Source organism: Ctenopharyngodon idella, chromosome 10 (genome assembly GCF_019924925.1).
Source record: "Ctenopharyngodon idella isolate HZGC_01 chromosome 10, HZGC01, whole genome shotgun sequence".
Classification (NCBI taxonomy): domain Eukaryota; kingdom Metazoa; phylum Chordata; class Actinopteri; order Cypriniformes; family Xenocyprididae; genus Ctenopharyngodon; species Ctenopharyngodon idella.
The window spans coordinates 34,202,758-34,222,399 of NC_067229.1; the positions used below are offsets into that span (position 1 = coordinate 34,202,758).

The 19,642-nt window shown below is 37.6% G+C and overlaps 2 protein-coding genes and 1 long non-coding RNA gene across 6 annotated transcripts; all 3 read right to left on the reverse strand.

Moving 5' to 3' along the window:
- Window positions 1–870: 870 nt before the first annotated feature.
- LOC127521748 (P2Y purinoceptor 3) lies at window positions 871–3,813 on the reverse strand. The gene is made up of 2 exons (XM_051911165.1): window positions 3,523–3,813; window positions 871–2,677 (listed from the first exon to the last, which is right to left on the reverse strand). The coding sequence occupies exon 2, from the start codon at window positions 2,564–2,566 to the stop codon at window positions 1,298–1,300; it is 1,269 nt and encodes a 422-aa protein (XP_051767125.1). The 5' UTR covers window positions 2,567–2,677; window positions 3,523–3,813; the 3' UTR covers window positions 871–1,297.
- Window positions 3,814–5,849: 2,036 nt separating this feature from the next.
- On the reverse strand, window positions 5,850–11,013 carry LOC127521749 (uncharacterized). The gene is made up of 7 exons (XR_007932459.1): window positions 10,645–11,013; window positions 9,266–9,498; window positions 8,543–8,673; window positions 8,374–8,461; window positions 8,176–8,289; window positions 6,873–6,993; window positions 5,850–6,476 (listed from the first exon to the last, which is right to left on the reverse strand). It is a non-coding gene; the product is annotated as an uncharacterized LOC127521749 (long non-coding RNA).
- A 225-nt stretch (window positions 11,014–11,238) lies between these two features.
- On the reverse strand, window positions 11,239–19,305 carry LOC127521456 (uncharacterized). Of its 4 annotated transcripts, none has more exons than XM_051910722.1 (8): window positions 19,167–19,293; window positions 18,027–18,251; window positions 16,994–17,132; window positions 16,202–16,341; window positions 15,845–15,897; window positions 15,573–15,697; window positions 13,380–13,697; window positions 11,239–13,289 (listed from the first exon to the last, which is right to left on the reverse strand). In XM_051910722.1, exons 2-8 carry the CDS (start codon window positions 18,239–18,241, stop codon window positions 12,957–12,959), a joined length of 1,323 nt encoding a protein of 440 aa, XP_051766682.1. In that variant the 5' UTR covers window positions 18,242–18,251; window positions 19,167–19,293; the 3' UTR covers window positions 11,239–12,956. The 4 variants fall into 4 exon arrangements, with proteins under 4 accessions (XP_051766682.1, XP_051766683.1, XP_051766684.1 ...); XM_051910723.1 differs by lacking the exon at window positions 19,167–19,293 and adding an exon at window positions 18,448–19,160; XM_051910724.1 differs by lacking the exon at window positions 19,167–19,293 and adding an exon at window positions 18,416–19,160.
- Between the last annotated feature and the right edge of the window lie 337 nt (window positions 19,306–19,642).

Sequence of the window (19,642 nt, forward strand, 5' to 3'; positions counted from 1 at the left end):
ATGCATGATTCATACCAAACTATAATACATCAGTAATGCTCTACAAAACTGTACGTAAACGTGTATTTTAACTGTACTGAAGTTAAAATAAGCTATTGATGTATGTAAATAGTACTATTTTCAAATAACATTGGTAAATGGATTATGCATTAGGTATTGCGTACGATTAATATTTTTACACTATTTAATTAATCTAAGTTAATGCTGATTTATAAATGTATTCATTATTCATTTATGTTCATTGTAAAATTTTAAACATGTATTGTGAATGCTGTAAAAATATTTTTCATTGATGGTTCATGATACCTATATGCATTAACTAATTTTAACAAATCAGAGTGTTCCCAAGTAAATTCTGCCAATGTGAATTATATTCATAATATCTAGTGTTTTCATTTCATGGTGAATTTTACACTCTTACATATTCCATACACACACTTTACAATGAAAGTGTGTGTGTGTGTATTTCTTTCAAAACTGCATTTAAGGCATGTAAACATGTATTTAACAACACAAAATTGTTTATGAGGTTAATTCTATACTAACATTCATAAAGCAAATGTCTAGAGTTGTTTATAAATTGCCAAATTCTTATGACTTTTAAATAACATTCATAAAAACAAATGTCAGGTGTTGCTTATGAACTAGTGAATGCTTAGGAATTACACTTTCAAGCATAAATGAAGCATAATAAATTACAAGGAGCTGAAAGTGTTTGTGCTTTTAAGGTTTCATTTGGAAAAAGTGTGCGAGTTTGTCTTTGAGATGCATTAAAATGACTTTTTATTCACTACTGACCTTAAATTTTAAAATTCTAAGGATGTGCAATTGAACAGTTTCAGGATCTCTACAACATACAGGGCATGCTTTGCTAATAGTGTTAGTGAATCGGTTTAATTGTCACAAGATGTAAATTAGTAACTTTTTGCTTCCTGTTTCTTTTGTATATTATTTTGGCCTTTTAACAGTACTTTACTTTTAGCCACTCAGCAATTAATAACTTATTTTGTGCTTAAGAAATGCCAATTTTATACTTTGATGAATTATTATTTATTTTATTATTATTCATTGATTTTAAATTACTTCCCACATATCCATCACAAACAAACAAACAAACACAAAAACATAATGTTTAAAAGAGGTGAGTGGATATAACTGCTTCATCACATACTAGCATAAAACATGCTGCAAAACTCAAGATTGTGTGAAATTACTCAGTAATATTAATGAATAATAAATAATATGAAATCTGGAGCATTTAAAGTAGGTCTGTCCCTTTGTGCATTCCCAACCTCATCTATGTTATTCCTGACGATTTTGAATCACTTTCATGAGCTTCATCTGCTTTATGTGAATTGCCTTGCTCTTGTTCCTCAGCCTCTTTCTGTCCTCCAAGAATCTGTAAAGGCCAGAGAAGGTGGGTGTTATGACCGGCGTTGGACCGTCCACAGCAGGCTAAGCTTTTGTCTCCTGTTAAGAAATAAAGGAGCGCATTGAGCCAAGAATTGCAGGAAGCCAGCGGCCGAGTGATCTTGTAGCAAATGGAAACCATCCGCATGGTTTGGCACTCAACGGCCTTCGTTTCTTTGAGGACGAGGAAGAGCGTGCGCGTTATGTGGAAGGGCAGAAAACACAGTGCGAATAGGATGGTGATGGCGATGATGGTTTTGATGGACTTGCGTCGCCTGTTGAGGTACGGCGCGTGTTGAGAGCCCGAGATGGACACTGACGTCCTCTCCTTGACCACTTCCGCCCCTCCACACATTCCCCCTTCCTCCTGCACCTGTGGCTGGGAGTGTAGCGTCTGGAAGATGGTCCTCACCACCTGCGAATAGCACCACGCAATGATGATAAAAGGAAAAAAGAAGCCCAGAAGGTGCAGAACGATTCCATAAGGCACGTATTCGGAAAACTCTGTGTCTATTGCGTCATCCCAACAATTCCTGTATACCTCCACCTCGACTTTTCCAGCATCACTGCTACTTTCCGACCAAGAATCGACTCCTTCATTCACTCCACCTCCTATTTTCCTCAAAACATCCCCTGTTTTGGCAAACCGGACGATGGGGCATGTAAGTATGAACACTACAACCCAAACGGCAGCGCAAATGCCTCTAACCGCCCGCTTGCTCTCCAGAGTGATGGTTCTGATCGGATGGCAGATGCCCATGTAGCGGTGGACGGATATACAGGTAAGGAAGAAGATGCTGCAGTACAGGTTGAAGTAAAACAAGAAACGCACCAGCCTGCACATGAAGTCTCCAAAAACCCAGTGGTCACGCATCACGTAGCTAGCCACGAGGAACGGCAGTGAGAAGCTGTACATCAGATCCGTGGAGGCCAGATTGACCATGTAGATCAGCGAAGTGTTCCACTGACGGCCACTCTTGCACCGGTAGGACCGCAGAAGGACGGTGGAGTTCAGGACGAGGCTGAGCAAGAAGGTCAAGGAGTAGCACAGAGGCAAGATGACGTACTTGTAGGACTCGTCGATGCTACAGCTGTGCAGTGCGCTGTGGTTGCGAACATCTGCCTGCATTGACGCATTGGAGACTGAAGTCTTCATGATCAGCTGTCCTTGATCTTGTAACCACAAAGCCACATCACTCTGTGCCTCTTCAACTCAATCTAGAAGCACCACATTCTTCAACCTTCAGGATATCCTGTGAGGACATCGCTCCGAGATAGAGAAAACAGATGAACGTTACATATTTTTACTGTGATTGCATTGTAAATCTGAACTTTCGTGTTTGCAGTCCGTCCTATAGTTTATTTCCAAGCAAACTGCAGGTTGACCAATGATTCAGCCCTTCAACTTTATCTGTCTATAGTGCTGATTCAGCCACTTCTGGTCTATTACCCCATCAATCAGTAACAAACCATTCCGTAAACCCTTCATTCATCATTCCATCCCCCATTTTTTTGTGTCCCACGTATTAGACAAGATCTTTTGCATTGCAGTTTTGCTTTGCACAAATTGAGAGGTATCAACATGCGTCACTTCCTGACCTAACTGACCTCGTTTGCAATGAAAACTGTGAAGCGTGTGCGTTAAGATGCCTAATTTATGTCAAGACATGGCTGATGCATTCATCTATATGCATAGTACCTACATAACATGAAGCACTAATGACAATGTCTTCGTGTTTGGTTCACGAAATACTTGAGTTTGTTTCTTAATGAATATTCTTGTGTACTACAGAGGCAGCTTTGGTATTACAATATCATGTGTCCTTGCAGGTATGTTCCAGTAAATAATTAATACCCATTCATTCAGACAAGAAATGCTGAGCGGAAACCCAATCCAGCGTACAGTTCAACACAAAACTGTGCATATCAATTTGATTATTAAAAGTTTCAAAATGTAATCTAGAAAAATTTGATAGTGATATTGAGATTGAAAAAGACTATATAGGTCATCTTTATTAATTTAAAGCAATTTTCTTTTTTCTTTTTCCACCACTTAGTATTAAAGTAAAGTTTGTTCTGTTAGTTCTGATAGATCTATATGAAATATCTTACCTGTTTAAAGGTCAAGGAAAAAGGGTAACTCCAATGTGCAGCCAAAATGCATTAATTTCTTCACACATCTGATAAAAGGTCAGGATGAAAAGTTCAGTGCCGTGCCGTGTTTTGCTGCACTGCAACTACAGTCTCTGTTTACAAATTACTTTCTCAATTTACTATCCAGATCTGCGAGATTTTACTAATCATGTCTCAATCAGCAATTTTGTGTGCTTCCTTCTTTTCTGTCTCGACTCTATGCCCTCTCTCTCTCGCCATCCACTGTGCTTGAATGGTCAGTCAGCTGAGCTGCATGCAGTTGAGTACATTTATGTTCAACAACCCTACAGAACACACAAGGTTCATTATGTAAAACATACCAGCGGTAAACAAGTCCATACAAATAATTTTAACAAGCAGTGTGTTATTCCAACTTTTTTGTTTTATGAACCCCCTCAAACCTTATTAGTAACACTCAAGTGGCCTGTCATTCACATCAAACTAAATATGTGTTCTTAACTCATTTTATACTGGATATCATTTTGCATCACCGTTAATATGATTAAAGTCACCTCAAAAAACAAAAAAAAAAACAATCAATACTGCAGCCTGTCACGGTGTGGCTGTATAAAGATGTGCACGACAAAAGAAAACCTTTGGAAGACTTTTAATAAACTGAAAACACAACCAGGAGAATAACTTGGAGAATAACTACAACCAAAAACACCATTAAACAACAGCAACGCAAGACAAAGAACAGACTGAAACTGAGGGGATATATACAAAGGAAACAGAGGACTAAATAAGACTAATTAAAAAGACACACCTGAACTGAGGACACTAATCAAATCAGTAACCTAGGATACAAACAAGAGGAGAACAGAGGAGAACTGAACCAAATAACAGACTCAAAGAATAACAAAGAAACTCAAACATGTACAGGAAGGAGAAACAGATCAAAAAACAAACTTACAACGTGACACCACCAAATTACACATTTATTCTGCTACAAATGGCTTCCATACAAATTAATTTTTGCATGTATTCATACACATATACATACATATACATTAATTAAAAAGAAACTTAAAAAAAAAAAAAAAAAAAAAAACAGAAATCATGGGTGTATTTTATTATTTTTTCTAGGATCCTTGAGGCACCTCGAGAGGTTCTCCAAAAAGTTCTTCTAACCTGAGGAACCCCAAAACGACCGTAAAGTCACAAATCAAAACTGATTAATATTTTTTTTGTGTATTTATTATGATTTATATCACTATGCACATTTTTTTTTTTTTCTTAAATTCATGTGCCCTTGTAACCTTTAATCAAAAAAACTGCCCCTCCCTCTTGCAGCGACATCTCTTCTGCGGTGCGTTCCAAACGGGATATATCACCCTCTGAAGGGCACTTTGGAGTGAAAACAATCATGGCTGCCATATAGAAAGGTCGTTCCAAACTGAAGTGCTCAAAACTGGCCACTTCAAAGGGCCCTTCGGAATGAAGGATTTCTAAGGGTACAACTGATGGACACTTTGGGCCCCCATGATCCTTTGCACATTTTGCATTTTGACGTCACAGAATGGGTACAGGAGCCTCGGAGTTCGATTTTACCTATAAATATATGTATAGTATTTTTCTATATTACTGTAATATTTATCCGAGTTAGATTTGGTACATTATTATGGTCAAAATGAAATTGTACTTCAACAAAAATACTTTACAGCTACCTTTATCAGTCCATTCAAACATTCAAATACATACAATATACATTATATTTAAAGTAAAAGACCGGCAGTAGCTTATAATGTCAGTAAATGAATGTGTATTAATACAAAGAGTACACCAGGGGGGAAAAGACGAATGCGCCTCCTTGATTGTCTCGTTAAGATGACGCAGAAGTGCGTTCCAAAAAAAGTGTTTTTTTTTTTTTTTTTACCCCTACACCCTTCATCCCTTCGAAGCTCTCACTCCAGAGGGTAAACCCTTTGAAGGGATTAGGGCATAGGGATGAGCCCTTCTGAATGGAACGCAGGGCTGTTCTCTGACAACGTGTTTATTGGCATGAGGGTGGGACAACCTGTCACTCACATGAGATCGACCAATAGCAAACCACAACCATCCAATCAATCCCCAATGGACAAAATCAAGCCCCGCCCTACATTTTTTCTTGCTCAAGAAGTCGTTTCACTTGGATATACATCACAATAAAGAAAAGACTATTGCAACTTCCGTTTCATGAGGATACATTGTCACTTTTTTAATTTTTAAGTATCATTTTTTATGAATAGCATAATTGTCATAGTTCTACTACTTGCATTTCCAATTCCACAAAAAAGGCTGACGACTTTGTATAAAATATAAAATAAATGCTTTATTAAATTATTGCGAATATTTAGCACTGAGATATTCATTCTCATGTATAAGTATGATACACAGGAAAGTTGTAAGGCACATTCATATGACACAGCATAATTCACACCGTTTATATTCTTATGACGATTACATATACTGTATTTCAATGGAATGCTTAATGTAACAGATGATTAATACATCACAGTTATTGATCACATATGGCTTTAACAGCAGCTTATTATATTCTCTATTAACAGATGCAAAATTAAACCATAAGTGATGAGACATGAATCAGAGCCATTAGGGTTCGTTGTTAAGGCACTTTTTTTCACAATAAAACTTGTGACTATAATCAATGACTCACATTTTAGCAAAAGTTTCTTTGAGGGCTACATTTCTTCAAGAACAAACAGGATATTCTGGCCTTGTTAGTCCACAGGATGAGTAACAGTAAATTACTGCTTTCAGAAAGTGCCAACGTTGAACTGCATCTACGCAGTTGTTGCAAACAAAAATCGTTCACAATGATGTCATATCCTGTACATCCAGGAGCAAAGCATCTTGCTTAGTCCGAAGGTGGTCTCGTACTACAAGATGTTTCACCAGTTCTGAGCTCAAATCTAAAAGCACAAATCAAATTAGTGTACGAGTAAAAATCAATGTCATTTTAAAAGTGTAAAAACATTTTGGATAAGAGTTTAAAGAAGCATGGAAATTAGGTAACACCTTATTTTAAGGTGACATAGTTACACGTTTCTACATGTATTTACTATAGTAATAACAGTAAATTAAGCAAAATTACAAGTAACTAACCCTAAACCAAACCCTAACCCTAACCGTAACTCTAACTTAATATTACTCAGTACTTATTTAGTACTAGTACTATAGTAAGTACAATGTAACTACATCGCCTTAAAATAAAGTGTAACCAGAAATTATAACACATTTGTGAGTCTCATTTTTGATTGAAAATGTTGTTTAACAATTGTAGATTGTATCCTTTAGGAAAAAGATACCTTGAATGTCTTCATTCAGTGAGGCCCTGAGCGCATTCAGCTGCAGTAAAGAGCATGTCTGCAGATCACTAAGGCTAAGAATCTTTCTTCTTATGTTCATGTTACTGTGGGTGGCTTCTTGCTAAAAATAAAACAAAAATATGCAAAAAATAAATACCAGAGAAACTCCCATTGATTTTCTCCATAGAGAAACTGATTTTTAATGATTCTGTATAAACCTTTAAATAAAGTAATACTTTTTTCAGCAAGGATGGTTCTCAACCTTTTTGACTCCAAAGCCCCTTAATATGAAGGATTAATGATTATGATTTTTTTTTATTTTTATGTTTTACACACAATTCCTGCCTGATGAAATATTTTAGAGCTTGGCATAAGTAGAAAAATGTATATTCATATTAAAAATTCCCATGGCCACACGACTCTACATAAGACAAGCAGTTTGGAAAACGAATGGATGGAAATTCCTATGATTTTAGAAATCACACATTTATTTGAAAAAAATAATTTAAATAGAAATAATTTTAAGTCATCTTGAGGTCCCCTTGAAAGTTTGCTGAGGCCCCCTAGTGGCCCCCGGGTTGAGAATCACTGCATTAAATTCATCAAAAGAGACAGTATGTTCCAGAATTTTCTATTTCAAATATATGCTTTCTATTTCTACTAATGTATCACAGTTTCCACAAAAATATTAAGCAGCACAACTGTTTTGAAATGTTTCTTGAGCACAAAATCAGTATATTAGAATGATTTCTGAAGGATCACGTGACACTGAAGACTGAAGTAAGGATGCTGACAATTCATCTTTGCATCACAGGAATAAATTATATCTTAAAATAGATTAAAATAGAAAACAGTTATTTGAAATTAAAATAATATTTCACAATAATACTCTTTTTGTTGTAATTTTGATCAAATAAATGCAGCCTTAGTGACCATAAGAGACTTCTTTCACAAAATATAGATATAATATAGAATTCAAATGAAAGTTTGTGATGTGAATCATCCCAGAGCTGGTTGATTTGATTCATGACAGGAACTCTTTATTGAAGACTTTTTCTGAAGAAAATGAAAGGGAAAAATACTGGAAACAAGGCCACTTTTCTGTCATTTACTCACCTGTATGTGATCCTGTCTAACTTTACACAGTGGAACACAAAAGCAAATATCTTGAATGATACTTTTATGGTGCTTGAAAGTTTCAGTCTCCATTACAAGCTCGATTTTAAAAAACATCTCCTTTCGTGTTCCACAGAAGAAAGACAGACCGTACTCTTGGGTGAACTTTGCCTTTGAAACTTCTCACCTCTTTCTCTTTCTGTTCGGCCCATAGCTTGTCTCTGAGAGCCCTGAGTGCTGCTTTCACTTCCTGTTTTAGCCCAGGAGAGCAACTCCCACGTACCTCCACCTCACATGAGCTCTGAGGATGACACAAACATAATGCCTTTTGCAACCTCATAAATCATGACCTGAGATACAACTTGAAACGACTCTCAGCACCCACCTCTTTGCTAGATGCCCCTTCGTCATCCTCCCCCTCACTCTCACTGTTGTTGATGAAACAGAGCTGAAGATTTTTAGGGCTATTAAATCTGTTTGAAACACAGTGCACATTTGAATAGAAACATCAGAACAATGTATCTCAACATTATGAACCTGCACATGCGTAATACCGTGACGTTATGACTGGAACACGACAGGGACTGTAGTCGTTCTCATCTGCCCATGGCTCCCGGTGGAGTGAATGGTGTTTTGACCCTGTCCAGCATCCAAGTATTCTGTCTCGCTCTGATAAACCCAGACTCTAAAACACAAGGTCTCTTTTTTATTATTTGCAGTAAATATTCTACATGCATATATACATACATACATACACACACACACACATATATATATATATATATATATATATAAGGATTAGATTTTTTTTCTTGTGTTTGTTCACCATGGCTGCATTTATTTTAATCCAGAATACAATAAAACAGTCATGTTGTGAAATATTATTACAATTTAAAATAACTGTTTTCTATTTTAATATATATTTATTCCTGAAAAGGAGTAGCTGATTTTTTAGCAGATCGTAATATGCCGAATCGGTAATCAAGAAACATTTCTTATTATTATCAAACAGTTGCTTCATTTGTTGTGGAAACCATGATATACTACCATTGAAAGCTTGGGGTAATTAGAATAAAAAAATTAGAAATTTTATTCAACTAGTATGCATTAAATTGATCAAAAGTGACAGTTACAGATATTTATAATGTTACGCAAGTTTATTATTTCAAATAAATGCTGTTCTTTCAAAATATTCATTGAAGAATCCTAAAAAAAAAAAAAAAATTATGCCAAATCTTGTGATGTAGTGTATATATAAAGTCCAGATGAAATGTTACCTCTGCTTTTTTTCTTCTTTCCTCTTCCTGCCTTTCTAGCTCTGCAATCCGTAAACTTAAATCCTCCCACTGCATGATGGGTAGATCGTGATCACCCAGGGGGGGCTCTTCACTGTTCTGTTTGGTCCCCTGGCTAGAGGGTGAGGGGTCATCTGTGGTCCTCTCATAATGCCTGTCGCTGTCTGGATTCTCCTCCATCCGTTGGAGAGTGATGCTAGTCCAGCACAGACAGGCTAAAAGCACATACATTTAAAAGTCACAAAATGATAAATACAATCAAATAAAAAGAATCTATCATAAAGCTAAATTATTTTGAAAGATTTTTGGGTCGGTAAGAGTATTTTTTAGAGTTGTTTTTTAACGTCTTTTATGCTCACCTAGGCCACATTTATTTGATCAGAAATACAGTACATACAGTAATATTGTGAAATATTATTACAACCTAAATAATGGTTTTCTATTTTAATATATTTTTAAATGTTTTATTCCTGTGATGCAAAGCTGAATTTTCAGCAGCACATGATCCTTCAGAAATCATTCTAATTCTAAAAACATTTCTTATTATCAATGTTGAAAACAGTTGTGCTGCTTAATATTTTTGTGTAAACATACATTTTTTTCAGGATTCTTTTATTAATATAAATTCATAAGAACAGCATTTATTTGAAATAGAAATCTTTTGTAACATTATACGTCTTTACTGTCACTTTTGATAATGTTAATGTGTCCTAAAAATGTATCTGACCCCAATGGTAGTGTATGTTGGGATAGAGTTAGTTACAAGAGGGTTGACAGTTTTATAATAAATTTGAAATTTAGCAATCAAACTGAGCATATTTCCTAACACAGCAAGAATTTGGGAACATTGCTGGGGACAGGCCAAAAGACGTCCTCGTGAAGACAAAAGGGAAAAAATACATTTACCACACTTTTGTTTATGTATAAAGTTACGTAGGCTACAAGAGAAAAAGCCTGCATTAACACATACTAAAAGTGGCTATCTGCTGTTCATTGTTCGTGTCATTGTTTACACATCATGAGGGACAAAATGAAAAGACCCTCCAAATAACACACTAGGGTATTTCATTTCATTCCAGGCCTTTAAAGGAAACCCATGCTACATTAAAATTCTTGTTTTCAGAGAAAACAACTCCAGCACACTCAGTTGCCTAGTCACATTAAAGTAGCTTTTCTGTTTGCTTCGTGACGCATGACTAATACGTGCATCTTTACAAACAAATCATCAAGATATTTTTTTTCTATCAATCATACAGTTTATACTTAATATTACAAGTGACAAAGTTGGATCGTATTGCGGCTGAGCCCCTCCAGTTCCTGTTTTCTTTTCTGGAAGATGTTGATGACATTAATTCACTCACCTTTTATCGGAAAACTGAGGTCGACATCGCGACTGTCACCTAAACTTCAATGTATTTACACATTTCGCGCAGTTTAATGAATTATTTCTCACTACTTCAATCCTTCCTCTGCTGGAGAGGAAACACCCCTTTGGCTTTCCCTTTCCTCCCGCCCTCCGTCCGTGCTTCTTCTCCTGTTTTCTTAAACCGCAAGTTAAAGGCGACTTTTTATCGAAGTCAGTCTTCTGAACTTGTGGAGTCAGTTGCTTCTGTTAAAGTTTGAATTGCGCGAATGTTTTGTATACTGTTATAGTGACAGCTGGAATTGCAGATAAGACTGTTTGGGAAGGGTTGAGAAAGTAGGTGTCCGATTTCACATGTTGGGAGATGAGGACTGCGAGCAGATGGGAAAGTCTGCGGGACTGTGTCGTGTTCACACTGCTGATGAAAGCTGTGATGCAATGCTTCAATTATGTAGAAAATAACATCCCCTTAAACCCCAACATAAACTTCACATCGCATCGCTATGTAAATATTTAAAAATTCTGGAGGAGCTCGAGGTTGTTGATTTGCCATGAGTTAGAATACGGTGTGAAAGCAGTGAACTAGACATTGAAAAAACATCAGAAATCATTTTATTTTGCAGGATCATACAGTAAAAAAGAAAATTAAATGGAATATTTAAAAAAAAAAATCTTAAAAGGTTTAATGACTAAAATGTCAAGTTACCATCAAGTAAATTTTACACTATCAACAAAATGGCTAAAAGATTATGAAAAAATACTTATGCCAACATTTCTTTTCTAGCAATATTGGCCTTTTAATGAGACCAAATTCTTTTTTACAATCTTTGGAGATACCTATAGACAGAAAAAAGGAGTATTATGTCATTGACCCATTTATGTACATATGTATATAGGTCAGTTAGGGCAAATTTTCCCCATAATGAATTTTATTAATTAATTAATTTATTTTTAGTCAGGATCTATTAAGTGAAGCTAGTGTATTACTCATGGAGTTCATGCAGCTTGTATGCTGTCAGTAAAGCAAAAGAAAAATATAAGATTTTCAAATCAAATGTTTCAATTTAACTTCAGTCAATGCTATTATTTTATTTCTTATATTTGTTATGCTAATAATAAAGGAAAAATATAACACACACCCACCGGCCACTCTATTAGGTACACCTTGCTAGTATAAGGTTGGACACCATTTTGCCTTCAGAACTGCCTTAATTCTTTGTGGCATAAATTCAACCAGGTGGTGAAAACATTCCTCAAAGATTCTGGTCCATATTGACATGATGAAACCAGCTTGAGATGATTTGAGCTTTGAGACATGGCACATTATCCTGCTGGAAGTAGCCATCAGAAGATGGGTACACTGTGGTAATAAAGGGATGGACATGGTCCACAACAATACTCAGGAAGGCTGTGGCATTTAAACAATGCTCAATCGGTACTAAGTGGCCCAAAGTGTGCCACCAGCCTGAACCGTTGATACAAGCAAGGATGGATCCATGCTTTCATGTTGTTTATGACAAACTCTGACCGTACCATCTGAATGTTGCAACAGAAATCAAGACTGATCAGGCCAGGCAACGTTTTTCCAATCTTCTATTGTCCAATTTTGTTGAGCCCGTGCGAGTTGTAGCCTCAATTTCCTGTTCTTAGCTGGCAGGAGTGGCACTCGGTGTGGTCTTCTGCTGCTGTAGCCCATCTGCTTCAAGGTTTGATGCGTTTGCATTCAGAGATGCTCTTCTGCAGACCTCGGTTGTAACGAGTGGTTATTTGAATTAGTGTTGCCTTTCTATCAGCTCTAACCAGTCTGGCTGTTCTACTCTGACCTCTGGCATCAACAAGACATTTTCGTCCACAGAACTGCCGCTCACTGGATATTTTCTCTTTTTCGGACCGTTCTCTGTAAACCCTATAAATGGCTGTGCATGGAAATTACAGTCGATCAGCAGTTTCTGAAATACTCAGACCAGCCCATCTGGCTCCAACAACCATGCCAAGTTCAAATTCACTTTTCTTCACCATTCTGATGCTCAGTTTGAACTTCAGCAGATCATCTTGACCATGTCTACATGCCTAAATGCACTGAGTAGATGCCACATGATTGCCTTATTAGATATTTGCATCATGGAGCAGCTGAACAGGTGTACCTAATAAAGTGGCCAGTGAGTGTATATTAACTTTGATCGCTACATTTTTGTATAATTAAGAATTATTACAAGAATTTTCTTCATTCAGTTTTCCTACGAAAAGAAAGCATCTCAGATATGACAGCAAAACGGTAATGCAATTCATTTGTCCTCAAACTAGCTAAACTCAATCAGTCTGTTCTGGTGAAGCTTCCAAAAGCTCCCACTGTGTGGCATCAATGAGCCTATAGTTGATCTGTCTGTATTTCTGTGGGTCTTTCTTCCTCTGCCTGCCCACCTCTTCATATAGACTCTTAAACACTGGCTGAGGGGGTGTGAATTGGGCTACCCTGGCCAGATCCAGGTAATAATCCCACTGATCCTTGTCCAAATTGAGCAAGTGCTTCACCTGCACACCTGTGTCTAGTTTTTTTTGCATCTCTCTCCGCACCTCCTTCTCCATCTCTTCCTGAGTGGGCAGCTTTACCGAACCCTCCAGGACAGCTAGAGCAAACTGAACCTATGGATAAAAATGATAATGTTTGAGTGGGAGTGAATCACATTCACTATTCAAACAATTCAAACCATCAAGTTTTTCCTCTCTGCTCACCTGGCAGTCAAAATGTATGAAAGGGCAAATAATTTTGCAAATGCCAATAAAAAAAATCGACGGGAAGCCAGGAGGCAGCAAGTACTTATAGAGCGGAGTCACAAAAAGATCCTGTACGTCCAGGCCTAGCTCTGATGGACAAAGGAAAGGGAAGTTAAAGTTGTATCCTGTACAGAACAGAAGAATATCAGCCTGGGTCACTGATCCATCCTGGAACTGTAAAGATCCATCCTCCAAGACCCCAACAACAGAGGTAGCCTGCCGGATACCCAGAGGCAGAGGTAAGGACATATTTGGTGTGTTATGACTTAGAATCACCTAAAATAAAAAAACATTTGTGGATGAGAAAGAGAGAAAACAGTCACTCAACTCTCAATTGTTAGCAACGAGGCCAGCTTCACTTTTTATTCCTTACAGATACTAAGGCCAGCTCAAAGTAGATGGATAGGATTGACAAATGAAAAACAAAATTTGATTTAAAGGGATATGGCAATCAAAAATATTCTGTCATTATTTATTGACCCACAAGTTGTTCGAATTTTCCTTTGTGAAACTCAAAAGGAGAAGTCATGCTGATGCAATAAAAATGCACGGGGGAAGGTTTAAAGTGACGATGAAACAGATGCTGTGACACATCTTTTCTTTATTGTGACACATCAGAGTGTAACAGATTTTTTTTTTTAAATGTAGGGTGGGGACTTGGTTCTATAGCATCAGTTGTTGATTGGATGTTGAGATGTTGGCATTGCACTCAAAAGCGGAGGCAGATAAACATGAGCTTACAGTATAGTGGGGTTTAAGTGGATTAAATGGTTGGAGAAGTCCTGCATACATCACTAGAGTGAAGTCTATAATTTTCACAGGAAGGTTGAGTTATGACATTTTGATTAAAAATTACGAGGTCAATTTAAAAAAAAAAAAACTGAAACAAAGCATGGATAAATTTTTCACAATAAGATCTATAATCTGCATTTAGAAACTAGATACCGTGAATGTTCATGTTGACTTTATAACTTATTAAATATGGATATTTTTCTTACACAAATGCATCACTTCGCTTCAGAAGGCCTTTATTAACCCCCTGGAGCCGTGTGGAGTACGTTTATGATGGATGGATGCACTTTCTTGAGCTTCATACTCGTTGGTCCGTTCACTGCCATTATAAAGCTTGGATGCGTCAGGATATTTATTAATATAGCTCTGATTGTGTTCATCAGAAAGAAGAAAGTCATACACACCTAGGATGGCTTGAGGATTAGTAAATCTTGGGGTAATTTTTATTTTAAAGTGAACTAATCCTTTAACCCCCAGTTTCAAAGACAAGGCTTAAGCTAGTCCTAGACTAAAATGCATGTTTGAGCTGTTTTAACTAAAAGTAACTTGCACTGACATATCTTAAAATAAGTCAGTGCCATCGTTTTCTCAAGATGCACATCAGTAATGTTTTTTAAACATTAAAGACATGTTTAATAAAAGACACTTAAAGGTCCTAATTGAACTAAGGCCTAGTCCTGGCTTAGTCTAAGCCCTGTCTATGAAACCAGGCCTAAAATCAGGGTTTTTCAATAAGGGTTATTATTGTTATCTAAAAATAAAAACATTAAAAAAGAAACATTTTTGTTACTTGAAATAAAATAAACATTAACTAAAATAAAATATAATATAAAAAAGTAAACTTATTTCAGCTAGTTGCCAAGGCAACATTTCTCATTTTCATTTAGTTTAAAATCATTTAAAATTGAAATAAAAATAATAAAAAATGATATAGATATTTTAAAAAAAAAAGCAACTAATAAAAATGCCAAAAATGCCAGAATTAAATTTAAAACAGAAAATTAAATTGAAGACAGAAAATATAAAAAAGAAAACAAAAAATTCAAAATATGACTTACATTAATACATTAAAACTAAAATAACACTGCTTTAACGGACTGCTTTAATGGACTGCTTTTATGGTGCTTTTGGTCATTTTTTGGAGCACAGCATCTGTCATCATTCAGAGCTGCATGAACTGACATCTTTTGTGTTCCACAGATGAAAAAAATAATAATTTGGCTTTGAAACGACATGAGGGGTGAGTGGATAATGACAGATATTCATTTTTGTGAGACCAACCCTCTAATTCCCAACCAAATAAAGCTGTGCCATTTGGTATATGTGATACTGTAAAAAAAAAGAAGTTAAGCCACAAACCTGGGCATTAACTTGGACTAACTCAAAGGAAATGTCCACACCAGATGCTCTGGCCCCCAAGACCACGACGGACTTGTTGGCAAAGGCCTCTGGACAGCGGTACGAGTGACTGTGTAAGACTTTCCCTGCAAAACAGCAGCAGAAGAAGGCAAAGATAAATGTAAGAAGATGAGAGACAGAGAGAAAAAGGGGAGATGCAGGGGTGTAATGAGACTAATGGTTGGGGCTTTCAGGGTTATGCATTTGTAGTGATCAGTGATCATTTGTTGTACCTTTAAAATGCTCTATTCCAGGAATGTAGGGCAGGTGGGGGTCGGAGTAATGCCTGCAGAAAGAGGAAAGAAATATGAGTCAGCGCTGAGACGCTAAAGGGCTCCTGTGGTCTTCTGAATTCCCTTACAGAAATGCCACATGAATGCATAACATAATACCCATTCACATCACCTCTGAGAGAATTCAGTGAGATAAAAGCCTCTGGGAATATTATAGGGTAAATGAACATGCCACTATTTGAATAATGCTATGCATTTAGAACATCACTGCGAAGCTGCAATTGGAGATTAGATGCAATTGTGTCCATTTGAGCATGTCTGGGAGATAAAAGGACTCTTTAAGATGGTATTCCTCACCCGTTGCAGACGAACACTGAGTCGAATGTCTGCGTGTTCCGGTCTCCACATGTGCGGTGCGAAATTACCTCCCACGTCACAGCTCCCCCTGTCTCCGTCTCCATGGAGACGGGCTTCACCTTTTCCACCGCGGTGTTGAACTGTGAGGGACAAAGCAGTCTGTCATAAGCAATATTCTTGCTTCTGTTGGTAAGAAAAATATTAATACTGAGAACGTTTCTACTGTGGCTTTGAAGCACACGGGTCCTTCGATTTTTGTGGTGATGCTGATGTCTTTGACTGACAAGCAGAGAGGTCAGTGGCCTCTACAACCCTGATCAATAGGCAATCCGTAATGATCTCAACTTTCTGGCCACTAGTTGATGAACAATTTTACCCTAATATAGCTTATTCAGAGTTTTATGTAGGTGGACTATGATCATGTTCCAGCAATTGTGAAAAGAGACGTCAGTAAATACCAGACTTTTTGAATGATGCATTGCTTTCTCAGACTTAGAATACATGGACACATGCCAAATAGCCTTTGTCACCTGATGATTTATCCATATTGTGTGTTAAATGCCACATTGTGTGAAGAAACATCACTATTAATTTTGTTAGTACCTCTTATATTTAGAGACATTATGTTTAGGACTGCAAAATATACAGTCATAGGAATGGTGATAGATTGGTTTATAACACTCTGGGTGATTTAATAAATCTAAAAAAAATCCACATTTCTTGCACTGAAAGAATAATTTAGTAGGATACTGATTAAGTTTCATTACAAACATATTAAAGACAAACACATACCTTGATATGACGGGCAATATCATAACTCTCACAGTATTTTTCCAAATACCGCTGAACCGATGTATGGTGCAAAAAAGAAGGCAGGTGGTCATCAAAGGGAAAATCAGGGAACATCATAACCTCCTTAGGCAAATTGGTTCTTTAAAACAGATATGAGATTTTATAGTACATAATGTTGCATAAAAATTGGACACAAATGAAAAACAAATAAATTCCCTGCTCAATATATATATATATATATATATATATATATAAAAACACATCTTAAACCTTGAGTGGTTTGCTGGTCTGTTCTGGCAGCTTGGTCAGGTCTGTCTATTGCTGACTTTGTTTTGTTGGTGTCCACTTATGAATAGAGGAGATCATTTTGTGTTTTACACACCTCTCTGCATTCATTTGCTAAACAGGTAGTAGAATATTATTTTGGTAGGACATTTGCTTTAAGACACCAATCAGAATCGACAATTCTTGGGTTTTTTTTTGTAATATAAACGTTCAGTCTGTGCACATCATTATTTTATTTCTTAAATTGTAATGTTTTTAATCTTTAATCAAAAGAAACTTCACCCCAATAGTAAACAACAACAATCCGATGATTCAATCAATTCCCGATGGACAAAATCAAGTCCTGCCCTACATTTTATCTCGTTCGAGAAGTCGTTTCACTCGGATACACATCACAATAGGGAAGAAAAGCAGAGGAGCTTGACATTCGGCTCCCCTCTGCACATAATGGGTAGAGTTTGAAGGTACAGCCACACCCTGACCCTACCCATAACCCTATCCCTAAACCTAATTTAGGTCAAGCTCCACCCATCACATTCAGAAAGGGGGAGCTGACTCTGCAGTAAGCACCAATTGAAGAAAACACTATTGAAACTTCCATTTCATGGCTACTTTAATAGGTTCAGCTTGTCAGTCTGGGAGATCAGACAAGCTAGACTAACCTAAACCAGCCCAAAAGTCCTGAAAACCACAAGGTTTAAGATGTCTTTATTCTTAGCAGGATTATGGACAACTTAATGCTCTCTACCTGAGGTCCCTATACATACTGCTGTGGATGGGATACCCATTGTCATATGTGCCAACTCTTTCCTCATAGAACCAGGTCCCACCCAAATGATCAGTCATTTCATACACCACGGGTGGATCAAAGGTCTCGGGCCTTGACAGAATGTGTCGAGCAGCGCAAAGCCCTGCCGGCCCAGCCCCTATCACCGCTACACGAGCTCTACTCCTCTGCTCCATTCTCCGAAAACTGAAACAGACACGGAAATAAACAGACAATGATAAATAAAGTTTTAGAGTGAAAAAGCCAAAAGTACCCTCCAATGTTATACAATTTCTCGTAATTTATATAAATAATGATTTTATTTTCCTGACATATGTGCGCATGCGCACTGTCGTTCTTTATCAGCATACCTGCAGGTCTCATATGAGTCAGAAGCAATTACCTGTTCTGGATCGGAAAACTCACTGCCGGTAATCACTCACACACACTACACACAAAGCTGTTTACTGCGGAGATTTAGCGAGCATAATCCCCCATTTTGAAGGCCTTTCGAAAAGAAATGCTTGGTCACCACAACAGTTGAATAATGTGTCACTAATGTGAACTTCGGTCATGTCTTTGAGTCAGCTGCCTCCAATCAATGTGGATTGCTCCTCTGTTGTTTGCTGTGGGACGGCTGCATTGGCTGAAAGAAAAATCTTCCGGCAAGCTCACTTTATAACTCACTTCTTATTAGTAACGAGACACACACTCTCACTGTATACGCCTCTGCCAATTCTTTAACAGTTTCACTATACCAGCACCGTTACCAACTCATTTCCCTCGTTTCTTTTCCTAAGTAATGATCTGACTGGCTGTAAAAGAGGGGCGGATAATATAAAGCGCGTGCAATGAATTCAAAATAAAGGCACATTCACTTTCACTTTCACTCAGTCACTTTTAAAGCTACTTTATGTAAAAACTCGTGAAACAGTCGATGTACAAATCTCTGACACCAAAGCCCGGGATACACTGCACGATTTTTGGCTGTCCCAGACGAAAGATTGCCATCGTGAAACATTCGTGGCGATTTCTGTGATCGTGGCTCTTAATCGGTGGTCCTATGACGTACAGTGAGAGAGGTTCAAAGGTCCTGTCCCAAATGGCACCCTAAACACTCACGGCCTTTCTACGAGTCCGCACTTTCGTGACGTAACGTCGCTTTGACTGTCGGGAAGAAGTCTGCCGCGGAGCTCGCACCAGTGCGGGCTCAGCAAAAGTGCGCATCGAGGGCGCGTATCGGCCGCAAAGAGGGCGCTCGCGAGCACCCTTCTGTAGCCTAAAATTGACAAATGGGAAACCCTATGGTCTCTTGGACTTAACGGACACGCGTACGCGTCAGCCATTGTAAGTCCACAAGACCGAAAGTGCATATAAGTGTGCCATTTGGGACAGGGCCAAAGACGGCCGTTTTCCCGGTCTTGCGACCAAAGATAGCCTACGATCATTTTCTGACAGCATGATCATCGCACAGTGAGTTTGCTGCTACGACCTACGTCTACTGACCAGCCAATAAAAATGCGACATGGTGCTAAAACTTAAAACTGCTTACCTCAAGCTCTTTTCCCTTCTTCTTTCGCCTCTTCCTTTTTATTTTC

Bases quoted from the DNA above. Each gene is read 5' to 3' on its own strand.
- LOC127521748 (XM_051911165.1), bottom strand. From the start codon at position 2,566: ATGAAGACTTCAGTCTCCAATGCGTCAATGCAGGCAGATGTTCGCAAC.
- LOC127521456 (XM_051910722.1), bottom strand. From the start codon at position 18,241: ATGGAGCAGAGGAGTAGAGCTCGTGTAGCGGTGATAGGGGCTGGGCCG. The intron at 15,898-16,201 runs GTGAGGAATACC...CTCTTTCTGCAG, and splicing joins TCAGTGTTCGTCTGCAACGG to GCATTACTCCGACCCCCACC. The intron at 13,698-15,572 runs GTTTGTGGCTTA...TTTTTATTTTAG, and splicing joins TAGTCCAAGTTAATGCCCAG to GTGATTCTAAGTCATAACAC.